The following is a 15,434-nucleotide window of genomic DNA, read 5'->3' as shown; positions in this document are numbered from 1 at the left end:
TGTTCTTGAGTGGTAACAGCTAATTTAGACCCCGTCATTTTGTATGTTTTCCAATGTGCGTTACTTTGCACTCATCAACACTGAATTTCATCTGCCATTTTGTTGCCCAGTCACCCAGTTTAGTGAGGTCTCTTTGGAACTCTTTGCAGTCTGCCTGGGACTTAACTATGGTGAGTAATTTTGTGTCATCCACAGATTTTGCCACTTCACCATTTTACCCCTGAACAGCAAAGGCCCCAGTACACATCTTTGGGGACACCACTATTTACCTCATTGTGAAAACTGGAAATAGATTCTTACCCTTTGTTTCCTGTCTTCTAACCAGCTACAGTCCATGAGAGGACCTTCCCTCTAATCCCATGACTGCTTACTTTGCTCAAGAGCAAACTTAGTTTCCTTCCGTTCATTTTAGGCACCAAGAGAAAGGCCTATTCATCACCCAGGGGACAGCTCACCCCAATCAGCAAGGAGGAGGAGGAGGAAAGGCCAAGGAAGACCAGAGTGAGTGAGGAGAGAACGGGAAATCCACAGCACACTGGGGAAGTGCCCATGACACAGATGGTACAAGGTTTCCTCCATCACCAACTCAGCCTGGACTCCCGCTCCTACTGCCTTCTCCACAACACACTGACCCTCTAAGGCTCTGATCCCCTTTCCCCATCCGCTTGCTCCCAGATTCACTGCCATTCTCTGGCCCTAGAGAACATGCTCTGAACCCCCTTGCCAGGGCAGGTGTTGCAGACGGGAGGAGACAGGCGACTCCATTCCTAGCACCTGGCTCTGCTTTCTTTCTTCTTTGCTGGCTGGTCAGCAATTGGCTGCATTAGGGAACCAGGGAGAGAAATAAACCATTGTCCTGAGCTTCACCTCTCCCCAGAATGTCCCTGGTACACTCTGGAAGTGACCATTGGAGGAGGTGAGCAGGCAGAGACAATGGGCCAGATCCTTGGCCCCTGGGAAGGCCACATGAAGGGACATTAAACTTCCCCTTCCAAGCTCCCGCGTGGTTTCCTCACCCCAGCATGGGGGCAGGGAGGAGCCCTTGGATGCTGTCTCCCCATCCCTGACCTGTCTGTGTGGGTCTCTAGACTGTCAGCCCTTCAGGACACAGATTGTCTCTGTCTGTCTTGTGCTGCACTCAGTGCAAAAGGGCCTGACCCTGACTGCAGCCTCTGGGCGCTGCCGTAACATCAGTAGTGATAAGTAATCAGGGCAGGCCCCGCTCTTCCAAACCCAGCCCCGCCATCCCTGCCCTCCTCTCAGCACACACCACCCCAGCTGGCGCCAGGGACAACTGTCCTGTTGACCCAACCATGAGTGATACTAGGCTAGTGCAAACAAAGGGGTCAAATGCCCCTCCCAGAGAAGGGAGAGTCCAGGACCAGCTGGAAGCTGCTCTCCACCAGGGCCATAACTTTATTCCTCCCAAGTCTGGGTTGTGGTTACCCAGCTGCTGATAGAGATTCTACACATTGGGGCTTGTCGGCCTGACATGTCATCGCCATGTCCTGCGTCTCTTCTCTTACACAGGGCCTTGCTTGCGTGAGGGACATGGATGAGGCTACCCTGAGGAAGGACATTGGCATCCTCTTCCCAGCACTCCACTCCATGGTAAGAGATGCTGGGATCACTCAGGCAAAATGCCGGGGCCTGTTGGCTTAAACTGGGTAGGCTGTGGGAAGAGCTGTCCCTGCCTCATCCTGTTCCCATTGGGGGATGGATCCTGGAGAACTCTCCTTTGGTTTCTTTTCCTCCCACCCACCCCAACCCCTTTGACCGGGAACAACAGCATCCCACACCTTGTTCCAACCCTCCACATCTTCGGTTCCTGACCCGTCAAACTCTGCTTCTACATGAGCCACGGCCCCCAAAGCCTCGGCGTCACTCATAGACTGATCCAGCTTGCTGGCCTGTTCTTTAGATGGGAATTAGAATTTGCCTCTCCACCCTCATCCCTTCACTCTGCCATCCGAGGGCTTGGCCTGAGAGACACTGGATCTAGTTTACCTTTGCTGGTGTTGCTTTCTTCCCTTAGGTGTGTCATCTCCCCAGAGAGCACCTGGAGGAGCGGAGAGAGGCCCTGGACTCTCTCATCCATCTGGGTAAGAAACCCATTCACCTTTCCCAGAGAAGGAGATCCCAGCCTGTGGAATTTCAGAGCCCAGACATAGAACTATATTCCCTTCCCCTTTACGATTCACCCCATTATGATTCACTCCTCTTCCTGCAGCTCGCTTGTTCCTGGTGGAGCTGCTTGTGTTCCTGTTCAGGAGGCTGAACAGGGACGAGGAAGAGGAGACCTGTGCCAGTCTCCTCATTTTGGACCAGATAGTCCGATCCAACAGTAAGTGACCCCGCAGCGAGGCCTCGTCTTTTGATGTGTTATGGCCTCTTGTGCAATTAGCAGCGCTTAGCACTGGGCCTCATTAGGCTCACTTGTATCTGTCTGCAGTAGACAAGCCAAGTCCTGCAGCCCCTCAGCCGATGCTGCGGCAATGAGAGAGGACAATCATTGCTGGAACTGCAAGCATGGGCAAATGCAGCTGGTTATCCATGGGGGTAACCTGCCAGGAGGGTCATGTAGGGATATTGGGATTGCTCTAAGGTTCCTGAGATCTCAGGTCCCTGCACACCCTGGTTTAACATCAGCCCTGCCAAGCCGGTGTCTGTGTCTCTTACAGTTTCCGAAATGACACAGCACACCGAGAAGCTGTTCATGGCCCTGGGGCCAATCCTGCAGAGCACAAGCATACGGGTGAGTCTGGAACCATGGCCAATGCGGCCAAAGCTAGTGAATGTCTGCCTGTCAGTGCAGAGCCTGCCGGGACCCTGTGCAACGAAACACATGACCCATCAGTGCTCCATAGTGTAGGGCAGAAGGTGGGGGAAAGAATCCCAGCAGGGCTCCGCCTGCATTGCCATCTCTGGGCTGCCTAGCAGTATTTCACCAAACACCCTGCTGAGAAAGGATCCCAGCCTGGACCGGGAGGAGACAAGGTTCCTCCACACTGTGTGCAAATCATTTCTGTTTCTGTCTGGGTCTGGCAGGTCAGAGAAGCCCTTGCTTATTTGATACGCACAATGGGGGCACATGGGCTCTTGGAAAAATCTACATCAAGACCCTTAATTGACTTCTTGGTGCGTCAGTGCACCCTGCCCCTCGACAGCACGGTAAGAATCCGCAGAGACCTTAGTGCTGGGGGTCCGTGAACATGGGGTCAAGGGATAGGGAAGGAGGGGCAGCTGCAGATGGGGAGGGGCAGGCAATGGGCAGCAAATAGAGCTTGGGAAGCAGATGGAACTGGGGACGGCACCCTCCATCTACTGATGGAAGATGATGACAACTAGAAGACAGTGTTTTTTCCTCCCAGCCCATTCTCTCTGATCCCTCTCCCAGCTGCCATCTGGGCTCTGTCCCTTGCGCTGGGAGGGCAGGACCCCTGGCTTCCTCCTTCTCTCGCCCCACCATGATCATCCACCCTACAGGAGACTAAGCCATGATGGGTCTGGTTTTCACCACGCAGAGGGGTGGAGCCTAGAACTGGCTCCACACAGACCCTGGGCTGGTTATGGCACAGTCACAGCCAGGGTTGTGCCTTTTCCTTTCAAGCCCCATTTTCACCCCCTGCCATGCCCACTATAGGTACCGTGCCATGGAGGTCTCCACTGAATCTAAATCTCCCTGGTATCTCCCTTATTTCTCACCATCAGGAGGCAGCAGATGGGAGGCACACCATGGAGCTCGAGGTCCGCCAGCTCTGCTCCAGCACCCTGCAGTCCCTGGGTGATTCCCCCAGAATGGCCAATGTAAGTGACCCTGCCCCTCTCCATTGGACGCAGGCCTCTCTGCGTCTGAGCTTTTCCATGAGACAGGCCGCAACCAGACTTATTTACCTGAGCCTCCCCGCTCCAGAACATCATGGGGTTGGGTAAAATGGACCCTGGATCCGAGCCAGATCTGGTTCTTTGGAACAGGGAACACTCACCAGTGGTCACAGGAGCTCTTCCGCTCTAGCATCCCATGGTCAGTCATGCTGCTTCTGCAGCTTCCATAGCTCAGTCCCTCTTCATTGGTCCCTCTGTTAACTTTTTCCTGGCTGTTACAGGGTGGGGTCTATACCGACCATCACATTCTTGTTTTGCAAAAGCCAACCCTAGCCCGGGACTTCCTGCCTCTCACCCACACTACCTTGGTGCCTAAGGGAGAATCCACTGAGCTGGGAGACACTACATCCAAATCTCATCTCTGCTGACTACCGCTTAGGTTTCCACACACTGCACAGACCTGATTACTGACCCAGGCCTCAGAACGCAAGCCTAAGCAGTCAAGTATTAGCCAGCCCCTCCCCACACTGAACAAATTAACAGCCATGTTGCGCAAGGTCACATCAGGCAGAGCTGAGACTAACAGCCACATTTCTAAGAAGGCAGACCCAAGTATTGTGCCCTCAGCTACACTGTCGTTCAGACTGAGCCTGCCAAAGATACGTGCTTTAGTTACTACAGGTGGGGAGAGACCCCCGGGGGTTCCTGCTCTCCACTAGTCTATACTGTCCAGCAAAGAGTTGTGTAACCCTCTGGCATAGTGTGTGTTAAGTCTACCTCTTGTCCACACAGCAGACAGCAATTTCATCTGTGGTTCAAGTGGCGCAGGCCTGTGTGGGGATGGGAAGGTCAGAGCTCAAACCTCCCTGAGCGCCTGTCATGGTTTCACTTGATGGTTTTGGTTTTCCTAGTCTCCTCTTTATTGATCAAGCTGGTGTATTGCGTTCACGCTGTGAGAACACGGCCTTTCCAAGTGGGACTGGAGTTAGGAAATACGGTGCTGTCAATGATGATGCTCCACTCAACAAAAGGCGGGGCTCAGTCAAGTGTCATTTGATTTGGTGCTGGAGGCAGACACTGACAGGTGTGAAGGGGGAGGAGGCGGGGATCGCTGCATAGTTCAGGCTGGGTAGAGAGATCTGGCTGGCGGTGGCGAGGCCAGGGGTGCCGTCTAGTGTAGGAAAGAGAGAGCTGGTGCAGGAAGAGGATATTTCCATATTGAGATGGCTTTTCTCTGCTCTGCAGGTTTTATGGCCTGGGCTGCTCCTTCAGCTGAGCCCAGCAGCCCATGGGCCAGCCCTGCCTCTCCTCCTGCAGACCTCGGTCGGGGTGGTAAAGAGGCTGCAGGAGGAAGGCAGGCTGCCCTTGGCCGGGAAGTGCGGCAAGGCGAACAGAGGTGAGTCCTAGTATTTTATCCACCCGCTCTTAGTCCTTCTCTAGCGAGAGGCGTCTGCCCCCAGGTGGGGGTGGGGATCAGCTCTCGGCTCTGGTTCCAGCTCACTGCAAGGACACAGCCAGCCATCAATGCACAGATGGAGCTCAGAGACAAATGCAAAAGATCCCTCCAGAGCCTGATGGGGTGTCTCCCCTTTCTGTTCACAGGGTGTCGGTCAAGCCCCAGGGCCAATCTACCCCAGGAACTGCTGGCTCGGCTGCTGGTGAGTAACCCGTAGCCAGGAGGTTTTCTTATGCTCAGTGGGAAGGGGCCGCTCCTGGAGCTGGCTAGCAATGCATAGTGGTGGTTCTTCTCCCCACAGCCCCCAGAGGAGCTGGCTCGTCACATTCCTCGCGGTCATTGCACATCGACCCAGCGCCTCTCGGCATTTAACAGAACCAGCCAGCTCTCTGAGCAGCCACCTTCCTGGCTGCCCTGATCCTGGGGCTGGACCAGGGCCCCCAGCACAAGTTAGTGCAGCCCTCGGACGGCTCCAATAGAAGCCAGCTGGAATGAGCCCTTAGGGACTCTTGTGCAGGCCCCCTCCTGCCCCTTGGCCTCCAGCATCCTCCCTTCCCAAGGGGCAGCTGGGGATTCCCTTTATGGCCCAGCTGCCTCTTTCGGGCTGCTTCAAGCTCCCCTTGTGCTGCTCTAACCTAGGCCCAGGATCTGACCCAGCAGCTGCCTGACGGCCTCTGGATAAGCCTGTCTCCTTTCAGCTGAGCTAGAGCCAGCCCAGCAGTGAGAAGATGGAAGGAGCCAAATGCTGGTCCATGGAGTGTCCCCGATCAATTGAAATATCCATCTCAGTCCTGTCCTGGTTGTCAGCTCCACCTCCCTGCTGTCTCCTTCCCTCCACCACTGAGCTCTCCCCCTGCGCCTGTAGGGAGCTCCCTTCTCACACTGCCTTGCAAGGGAGGGCTACAGCCACCTCTGCCTCTTTGTCCGCCAGGTGCTCGGTGCGTCTTCATGCATGACGGTGCAGGTCAGAAGGGCAGCCATGTTCCTCCTCTTCCAGCTGATGAGCATGTTCCAGGCCGGCTCGGGCCGATTCTGGAATAACTACACGACGGAAATGCTCCTCTACGTGGAAGGTGAGGGGGGAGTGTCTCCCCTGGCAGGAGCGAAGAGAGGGGACACCGTGGTGCTGGAGCAAGAGAGGGAGAGGGCAGGACCTCCCTCTGAATCCAGGATAATATGATGGTGTAACCTTGGAATCAGAGAGTATCATGTTAGGATCATTCTCCGGGTTCATCTAGCCCAGCCACCCCGTGCCTAGACAGGAAGGATCCTTTCCAGGACCGTATCTAACCTTCATCTGATCCCTCACCCCCTGGGGAAGGATCTTGGCAAGCAGAACTCCTGGGTATTTCACATTAAGGGATTGTTGTCCATCAGTGATTTGCAAAGAGCCATGGGTCCCCTGGGGCCCATGAGTCGGCAGCTCCTCCCCACCCCCTGCCAAACAAGAGCCAGGTTGCAGGCTGCTCCCCAGTAGAAGGGTATAAACACAAAGGAAACTGACCTGCCCATCTCTTCCAGATTACAAGACCTGCTTCTGCCAGAGGGAGTGGGAGCAGCAGCTGCTGCAGGTAAGGGTCAGAGAAATGGAGGGCTGGAAAGGAACTCAAGAGGTCATCTAGTCCCGCCCCGCCATGCTGAGGCAGGATTAAGAGGCCTCTCAGCACCACTGCATTGGGGGACAGAGGAAGCGGCTGAGTCCAGCAGATAAAATTGGAGAAGCACCAGGGGCAGCTCACAAGGATTCACAAGCATTACGAGAGACATGGGGGGTGACAGTGCACGCTCCCTCTTCCCCTCCCCTCCCAGCTGTGGTGGGTTCCTGGCTGGAGCTATTGAGAGGACCAGTTTCTTGGCCCCTCTCGCTTCTAACTGGCTCTTCTTTCCCTGGCAGTTCCTGGAAGACCTTCTCTTCCTCATCTCAGACCATACCTGGCTGGGCTGTTTCATCACCAGTATCAGGCGCCAGCTGGCCCACAGCGATAAGCGGCCCAGTGACAAGGTCAGTGTCCTGGAAGGAATTGGGGTTCAGTGCCTAGTTCAGAACAGCAGTCACTACCCAGGGGCAGCTTGGGGCCAGTGAAGCCGACAGCTATACCCAGTGGGCTCTGTGCATGCCAGGCCATGCCCAATGCATCCAGCATGATGGTGTCTCTTTCGCAGAGCTTTCTCTACAAGTGCTGGGGCACCGGGCTGATGTTATCTCCATCAGAGAGCATCAAGCCCCAGCTATGGCGCCTGCTGGAGCTGGTCAATTTCCGAGAAGAAGAGGAAAGAGAGGTGAGGTCTTTGCTCCTCCGCTGTCAAGTGATCCCTCGTTCCTTGTCAATCCCCTGGTGCTACATGGGTATGTTCTGCCTTGGACAAAGTCCAGTGGATTGAAAAGATCTTCCCTATACCCATGCCCATGGCAATGACTTTGAGAGCCCATCCTGGCCCCTGGGCTTGTTGCTCAGCATTTCCAACCTCCATCTTTCTGTCTCTCAGGGATTCGCCCGAGCGCTTGGGCTGTGTGCCAGGCAACACCTCTATGAGATTTTTGCCATCCTGGAGCACTGGGAAGAGGTCGTCAGTAGGGTGCAGCTCCAGCCTTCTGCTGCTGGCTCTCTGGAGGTACGGTCTCACCTAGCATCTCTGCTCTTTCATCCATCCCTTCACCAGTCTTTGCAGGTAAAGTGACCTGCCAGGGAGGACCCTGCTTCCCAGAAGCCTGTTCAGCAAAGAGCTGAATTTCCAAGCCGTGGCTCAGCCTCTGTGGAGGGAGCCCTTTCCTTACTCCTCCGTGGAGCTGCAATCACAGCACTATGGGGTGGATCCAGGGGGGAAGGTGGGTGCTGTTGTATAAACTCTCCAGGGTATCTCCTGGGGAGCTCAGACATGCTCCACGCAGCCCCATAAAGAAGGCTCAGAGAGGGTCAGAAAGACACTGCCATGCCATCAGCGCCAGCTGACACATTTCTCAGCAGAACAGACCCTTGGTCTTCCCCTGAACTGGGCTATTTCACAGACCGTCCTGGCAGACTCACCAGGGCTGGCATGTCTGACATTCCCCCTCCCCTCCCGCACCACCACCACCATCACCTTCCCAGTAACTCTCTGGGCCAGTGCAGTCCACTGTAGTCTCAGTGACATCGCTGGAGCTAGGCTGAATTAAAGCAGCTGCTAGTGTGTCCCCTTCAGCTGCCGGGTCACCTCAACCACCCAATCCTGGGGAGCTGGGCAATTCAGCTCAGCAGAGCAGCCTTTGGTTGCTAAGCCGGCTGGGTGAAAAATCCTCCCCTGGCCCCATTTGTGAGTTAGGAGCTGCTGGAGGCCATCCCTTCTTCTCACTCTTTCCTTTGCAATTCTCAGGAGCCAGCTTCCATCGAGCAGCTGAGAAGCCTCCTGCTCCTCACCTATGGGCACGTGGTCCACTCAGGCCCCACAGACCTCATCCTAGAGACCATAGGATACAAGATCCTGTCTCCCATGCGGAAACACTATTTTCTGAGCCCACATGTAAGTCAGAGCCCTCCCCTGACCGCCCATGCAGCACCTCCGCGGGCTGTGCACAGCAGCACAGAGCTATGTCTTTGCATAAACTCAGCTCCCAGGGCTGGCCCTTTGCCCCAGGAGGGGCAGGAGACATGAGAACAGCACCATTCTCTGTGACTCCTCCATCTCGATTAGCTTCTTCTCTGATTCCAGGCCCATGGAAGCTAATGGAAGGACTCCCATCTGGGCCTTGTTAGAGTGTAACTGAGCATCACTGGGTGCTGTTGTCCCAGAGATGACTGTATCCTCTTCGGTACCTCTAGGCTTGTGCTGCACTCAGGGATGAGAAGAGAAAGTTTTAGGGCCTGTTTCTCCACACGCTGCAGTCGATGGGGTAGCTGGGCACAAAAGGCGCACTGAGGGATTCAGGCCCCTAGCCCGGCTGACAGGTTCTGGTGCTGAAGGGGGATTTTTGAGATAACTCTAGGTTGTTTTCTTGCCATGGGAGGTTTGAGGCCGACGTTCAGTCCTACGCCCAATGCCCATATGCGCGTCCCAGTGAAAAGGAGAGGGGATGCTAGTTTGGTTTAACTGAATGTTTTCCTTGGCGAATGGATGCCTTGGTAGGGAGAGCCCAGCCAACTGCAGAGAGCAGCAGATTCCTGTCCCAGATCAGACAATTACGACCTGAATGTCAGGGGAGCTGAGCAGCCGCAGGGCCCATTGACAGCTCTGGGAACTGCAAGTGCTCAGCACCTCTGGAAATCAGCCCATTCCTTGCACCCATCTCCAGAGATGTTCCCCTAGGGACTGCAAAGATGTTCCACTCGGCAAGCCAGGTCCTTTCCCTTAGGCGTGAGGGCAATCCAGCCTAGCACAGCAGCTCCCTTGTAGAGACTTGCCCTGTAGCCTTTGTCTCAGCTCTCTATTGTCTGTGGCTGTTTCCTCATTGTTCTCGTCCCCTCCTTCCTGCGAGCCCAGGACCCGCTGGTGAGATCTGCGTTTGTGAGAAGCCTCGTGCTGGTGGGTGAAGCTGTCACCCAAGTGAGCAGGATTCCCTTGGTGAGCCAGGACACATACACCGTGCTGTCCCCCCTGCTGGTGAGTGAGCACGCTGGGGTCCTGGGAGGGGTTCCTAGGTCAGATGCACATGCCAGAGTATCTGGCGTTGAAGGCCATGTGCTGTGTTTGCGACCAGGTGCCCAGGGCTCTACATTGTGCACTGCAAAGCCAGTGCTGACGCCGGATTCTTCTGGTGCGATTCCAGCCCAAGGAATTAGATGACACTATTTTCCATTAACGGATTCATGCTGCTTAAACCTGGGACAATTCCCCATCCCACTTCTGAGGGATCTGCCCGGCACCCAGAAAGTGCCCTGGGGATTAACTCCAAGGGTTTTCACTCTGGGACATGATCCTGAGGAGTTAACAGGAGCAGCCCTCCCTTGGTTTGCAGCAAAATATTTGACCTCAGCTGTTCAGGCCTCTAATGCTCCCAATCACAATATCGCCTCTGCACAGATCCCCCTTCCCTGCTCTGTGGCAGATGCTGAAGTTTCCAGATGTGCCATCAGGAATGGCGAACTAGGTGCATTCTGGCCACATGGCCGCTCCCAGGCCATCTGCCCAGCTCCGTGCGCCAGTGCACTGCATGCTGGGACTAAGGTTCGGCGGGGGCATCAAACAGTGTTTGGCGATTCCATGTCTTGCTGAGTAACCAGGTTCCCCTAAATTCTTTTGCCTTTGACCCTCTGCTTTGCGCTGCAGGAGATCCTCAGAGGCAAGGACCGGACCCGGCTGCAGAGCCCCGACCACAAGTGTGCCCTGCTGGCCATCTCATACATAGGGTACGTCCATGGGGCCTGTCTGACCTGCGGAGCTCAGCAGCCGGGGAGGGGCAGATGGAGGGAGAGGAAGTGAGGGAGGGACAAGTTGCAATAAGAACCAGAGGATGCTTCTCCCTGGTGGCTCACAAATGGGGCATATCCTCCTCGGCCTCCGGGTCACTTTATCCAGCCCCCATCTCTGCATATTGCCTGGAAAGAGGGATCCCCTCCTGTCAGCATGTAGTGCTGTGAATGCAGCCGCAGAGCAGGGCCCAGGATCATCCCCGGAGAGCAGCTTCCCCAGCAGAGCCCCTGCCGGGCCCAGGGGGCATAGGCATCTCCAGACAGGACCATTCCCTAGGTGGTGGCTCTGCTGGAGATGCCTCGTGGAGCTCTGCTGCTTAGGGTAGGAGCTGTCCCTCCTGCCATCAAACTCAACCTGACTCATTCCGGGACCTGTCTCCATTCTAATGGCCCCGTCTGCTCCATTCCTTCCAATCAGGAAATTCCAGCCTCACCTGTCTAAGGAGCAGGTGGCTGAGACCATCAGCACTTGTGTCACCAGCTACATGGTTCAGCGTCCAGCCCTGGTGAAGCTGAGAGGGACTGAGGTGGCAGAGAGCTCCGCTATCCGGGCAGAGGTTAGTGAGGCATAGACAAAGCTGCAACTTCCACCTGCATCCTTGGCTGGGAAATTCAGCCACCCCTGTTCTGAGTAGCTGGACCCTGGCCCGATGCAGGGAGCTGTGTGTCCAGCCGAAGCCAGCCCCTTGGTTTATTTTCCAAAGGGTTGGTGACAAGTGGCTATGCAGTTAACTCTGCAGTTGGGTTGGCAGGGAGGACAGCTGTAGAGGTGAGTGTCTGTGAGACTGTACAGAATTACCCTGGCTTCTTGGCACAGGGAGCTAGAACTTACACCCAGTTGACACCAGCTGAGCTTCTGGCCCAGAGCATTAAATAGCATTTGGTGCAGAGGGAGCAAAAGCATGGATTCGGGACAGCCACACGGCCAGGCCATGACTCACCTTGCCACAGAAACAGAGATTGGCTGGAGCAGGGATGAACAGCTCAGCCCATGACAAGCCAGCAGGGTGTTGGGGGCAGCTGGGACCCCTCCAGAGGGGAAGGAAGGAGGCCTTCCCTCCAGAGCCCAGCACAGTACATGTGTTGGTTGGGGAGCCCGGGTGGGAAGAAGGATTATTTGGGAAAGGGCAGCCCATGGTCCAGGTGAGACCCATGTCTATGTGCAGGGGGATCAGTATCACCTGGGTAAAGGGACCCCAAATACCAACAGCACCTGGCTCCAGACAGGGGGGATCCACTCGTCCCCCTACCTCATGCACCCCACCTCCCTTGCTATTTACTCCCCTGCTTCTCTCTGCTGCAGTCTCTCCAAGAACTGCCCTGGGAGGGCCTGGATCATGTGCTGCAGACATTCCTGGAACAGCACCTGACCCCCACCACTCTACTGCAGCTGTTTCTGGTATGATAGGGAGGGGCGACGGCGAGGGCCCCATTAGCACTGGCCATCTGGGGATGGGCCGGCTGCTCAGATTCTACCCGAACCACAAGAGGGAAGGCTCCAGTTGATCCCGGGGGGGCTGAGCAGGCCTCCCAGCTGCTGTGAACTAGCCAGTCCCCCAGGGCATACACCCAACCCTGGGATCAAGCAAGACAATCCTAGTCTTGCTCCAGGGGGTGTCACTTTGGCCTCCTAAATTTGGGTTGGCACCCCTGTGCCCCTGAAGGAACAGCCCCGAGACCCCACAGGATCAATGGGGAGAATCCTGAAAGTGCTGAGCCCAAGACCCTCAGACCTGTCCTAGCGCCCCCCAGACAGGAGAGGAGCGCTGAGCTCCAGTGTCCGGAAGCGGAGGAGAAGGGGTTAAATGCTCCATGTCCTCTCCCTGCTGGGGTGGGAAGCAGGTTCTGGGGGTTGCCCCGGCATTGCTGCCGCTCACACGGCTTTCTCCCTGCTCCCCAGCACTTGCAGCCATGGATCTGCTCCCCCCGGGCCCAGGAGAGGAGCCGAGCTGTGAAAGCCAGCGCCCGGCTCCTCATGTTCTATCGATTCAAGGCCATGACCGAGGTGAGCAGCACAGACCCTGCTACCCCCCACAGCATTCACGGGGGAGGAGGGTGTGATACAGACAGAGCTGGGCTCGCCCCAACCCATGCCCTGATTTTCTGTTTGGTGGCCCATTAGGACCTGAAACCCATGGTGGAGCAGGGCTACATGGCTGGGCTGCTGACAAGCCAGGCCTTCGATGCTCAGAAGACCACCCGATACTGGGCATATCAGGCTCTCTACTGGCTCTTCACGCCTTGCACAGGTAAGATGGAGCGCAAGCAGTCGCCACTTCTCAGCCTTCACAGCCCCGGCCGTTACCTAGCGAGCAGAGCTGCAGAGAGAACATGGCGCCTTCATTGCAGCCCTGACCAGGGGGGACACAGAGCAGAAGTGGGTTGGTACCTACTGGGCTGACCTGGTATCTGCCCTTCACCAGATGCCTGGGATCATCTGGGACCTCCCCTGATCTCACCCCACCCCAACACACCTTCTAGGTGGGCAGTTGGCCCAGGAGCCAGCTGAGAGCTCACCCCAGCTGTGCCCAGAGTCTGGCTCTTTGGCACCTCTGACCTGGCTCGACGGGAAGGGGGAAGAATCTGGCCTGAAAGCTCTGCCTGAGCGCTGCTGGTTTCTCGTGCAGCCGTCGTGTACAACAAGACAGGGGCGGTGGTGACCGTGCTGAGCAAGACGCAGCAGGATGCCAGCTGCAGAGAGAGCCCTGCCCATGTTGCTATGGTGAGTAAAAGAGACTGTGGCTGGAGAGACAGACACGCACATGGGAAAGGGGGGTTATTGTCTCCTTCCCTCGATGAGGAGCCGGCAGATGGAAATTCCTGGGTATGAGCATCCAATGCCCACTCACATAGCCCTGGGCACAGGCTGCCAGTGCCTCTGTCCCCGTTCCCTGAAGAGCAAACCCACCTCCCCGGGCCGGGGCTCACTGCTCACACTCGGCCTGTGCCTTTCCCTGCAGCTCATCGCGGAACACCTGCAGTCCCGTGACCTCATGCCCTTCAGCTTCACCCTGCTGGTGGGCCTGCTGGAGAAGGGGGAGTGTGCTGAGCAGCTGGCAGGCGTCATGGAGGCGGTGCTGAGACAGCAAAAATCAGAGCTACAGGGCCAAGTAATGGCTGGGCATTGGCCATCTCGGGCAGCTCCATCTTGCCCCGTGCCTAGAATTCCTGGGGCCTGAGGGAGGATGTGGAGGGGGGACGTCCGTTCTTACCATCATTGATCAATGGGACCCATCCATGCCCTGTCTGCCGGGCGGACTCTAGGCACGGCCCTGTAATCCTTTGCAGGCTTCGATCCCAGGAGTCTGGCTTGCCCGGCTCACTCCTTGGAAAATGTGCCCTATTTCCAGACCCTTCCCTCAGCTGGGGGAACAGAGTCTGCAGTGGCATCCCCGGTGTCCACTGACTCTTTGCCCAGTGGACACAGATTGACGTAGGGCATGGAAATGCATCCCAGACGTTTAGATCCCACTCTGGTGCTGAAGCAGCCCAGGTGTGCTGTCACAAGGGGAGGTACAGCCGGGATATCCGGAGGATGGGGTGTCACTGGGCAGTGGGATTGGGACTGTAGCAATGTGGGTTCACCCCTGCGGCGCCTCCTGCTGGTCTCTGTCGGAAATTAGCTCTGCAGCCATCGGCGCGCCCTCCGCAGGCCGGTGATCCGCCTAACCGCTGGCCCTGTGTCCCTCCAAGGGACCCTTAGTGCTACGGAGCTGGATCACAGGTGGAGGTTTCAAGGTACCAAACCCAGAACCCTCCTTGGCTTGGTCACTCACTAGGAGAGTTTATCCACGGCCTCCACCAGGCCATGGGACCGTTGACTTGTTTCTGAGCCTGACCAGCTCCTCCTGGCCCTTGCCTGCCAGCCAACCACAGCAGGAGTAGGGTCAGCCCCTGCTTTGCTTCCACAGGTGCAGGATCTCCAAGCCGCTCTTTCCTACACACTGAGCCCACCCCGGGGGGGGCGGCTGAGTGATGGGACAAGAGACATCCTCCACCTACTGGCCAGGCAGCACACCAAGACCGCAGTCAACATCCTCCTGAAGATGCCCTGGCCTTACAAACAGTGAGTGCCGGCCCTGGGGAAAAGATAGAACACCCCCCTCCAGCCTCCGAGCCCCCCTTAATGGGGTCACTCCACAGCACCATGGTTACATGCAGGACAAACCCTCCCCTTGCACACAGGCCCCCAGGGAACAGCCCTGCCCCGGCGTGCGATCACCATTAGCCTCGCTGTCCCTTGAAGGGCTCCCTGTCCCTTGGAGGGCTCCAGAGCTATTCCTAACACAGCTGTCACCTCCCCGACTTGGTTCTGTGCATTGCTGACCAGTCCACCCCCTCCCGGTTTGGCTGCACAATGGCTTAGCTGGCTGGAGGCCAGAACAGTCTTCCAGGGCCCCTCATCACAACACAGGCTGAGGCAGGAGAGGGGCCAGCCTAACTACATCGCTCCCCACAGACGCCCCTACACTGAGCATGCCCCGCAGGGGCACCCCCTTCCTCCAGCTGGGAAATGCCCTCTTCCCCCTGAAATCCCAGCCTGGTCCCTTCCCCATCCCCGCACACTTTTAGACACCTCATCCCACCCCTAGAGGTTGGTCTTCTCTGATTCACCAGCCTGCCAGGTTCCCCAGGGCCAGCAGCGCCTTCCCTGCATCCTGCCCAGAGCCGACAAGCACGGAGCCCATTTTACAGCCTTCTCCAAACCCCCCCACCCCAGAGCCATGGCGTGGCCAGAACTGGAGCCTTGTTCGTCCTGAACCCCCTGC

At 56.7% G+C, this 15,434-nt stretch overlaps 1 protein-coding gene across 7 annotated transcripts in view; it reads left to right on the top strand.

Annotated features, from left to right (window-relative positions):
- LOC120373702 (maestro heat-like repeat-containing protein family member 1) overlaps nt 1-15,434 on the top strand; it is a 65,311-nt gene that overhangs the window by 9,096 nt on the left and 40,781 nt on the right. For 6 of the 7 annotated variants that reach the window (XR_005585655.1, XM_039492461.1, XM_039492463.1 and 3 more), the window contains 24 exons: nt 413-501; nt 1,531-1,611; nt 2,036-2,102; nt 2,231-2,344; nt 2,682-2,755; nt 3,049-3,171; nt 3,712-3,807; nt 5,071-5,221; nt 5,428-5,483; nt 6,213-6,354; nt 6,803-6,852; nt 7,176-7,283; nt 7,445-7,561; nt 7,769-7,894; nt 8,633-8,779; nt 9,737-9,856; nt 10,523-10,602; nt 11,084-11,222; nt 11,969-12,064; nt 12,566-12,670; nt 12,788-12,914; nt 13,293-13,387; nt 13,626-13,775; nt 14,577-14,731. Coding sequence is in view for 6 of the 7 variants with exons in the window: in XM_039492461.1 (XP_039348395.1) it covers nt 413-501; nt 1,531-1,611; nt 2,036-2,102; nt 2,231-2,344; nt 2,682-2,755; nt 3,049-3,171; nt 3,712-3,807; nt 5,071-5,221; nt 5,428-5,483; nt 6,213-6,354; nt 6,803-6,852; nt 7,176-7,283; nt 7,445-7,561; nt 7,769-7,894; nt 8,633-8,779; nt 9,737-9,856; nt 10,523-10,602; nt 11,084-11,222; nt 11,969-12,064; nt 12,566-12,670; nt 12,788-12,914; nt 13,293-13,387; nt 13,626-13,775; nt 14,577-14,731 (2,608 nt within the window). In the remaining variant the exon portion in view is untranslated. The remainder of the gene's footprint in view (nt 1-412; nt 502-1,530; nt 1,612-2,035; nt 2,103-2,230; nt 2,345-2,681; nt 2,756-3,048; nt 3,172-3,711; nt 3,808-5,070; nt 5,222-5,427; nt 5,484-6,212; nt 6,355-6,802; nt 6,853-7,175; nt 7,284-7,444; nt 7,562-7,768; nt 7,895-8,632; nt 8,780-9,736; nt 9,857-10,522; nt 10,603-11,083; nt 11,223-11,968; nt 12,065-12,565; nt 12,671-12,787; nt 12,915-13,292; nt 13,388-13,625; nt 13,776-14,576; nt 14,732-15,434) is intronic. The other variant, XM_039492465.1, reaches the window with a different exon arrangement.

The sequence above is a fragment of the Mauremys reevesii genome, linkage group 10 (genome assembly GCF_016161935.1).
Source record: "Mauremys reevesii isolate NIE-2019 linkage group 10, ASM1616193v1, whole genome shotgun sequence".
NCBI lineage: Eukaryota > Metazoa > Chordata > Testudines > Geoemydidae > Mauremys > Mauremys reevesii.
Note: the sequence above shows the minus strand (reverse complement) of the source record. Positions and strands in the feature narration are given on the sequence as shown.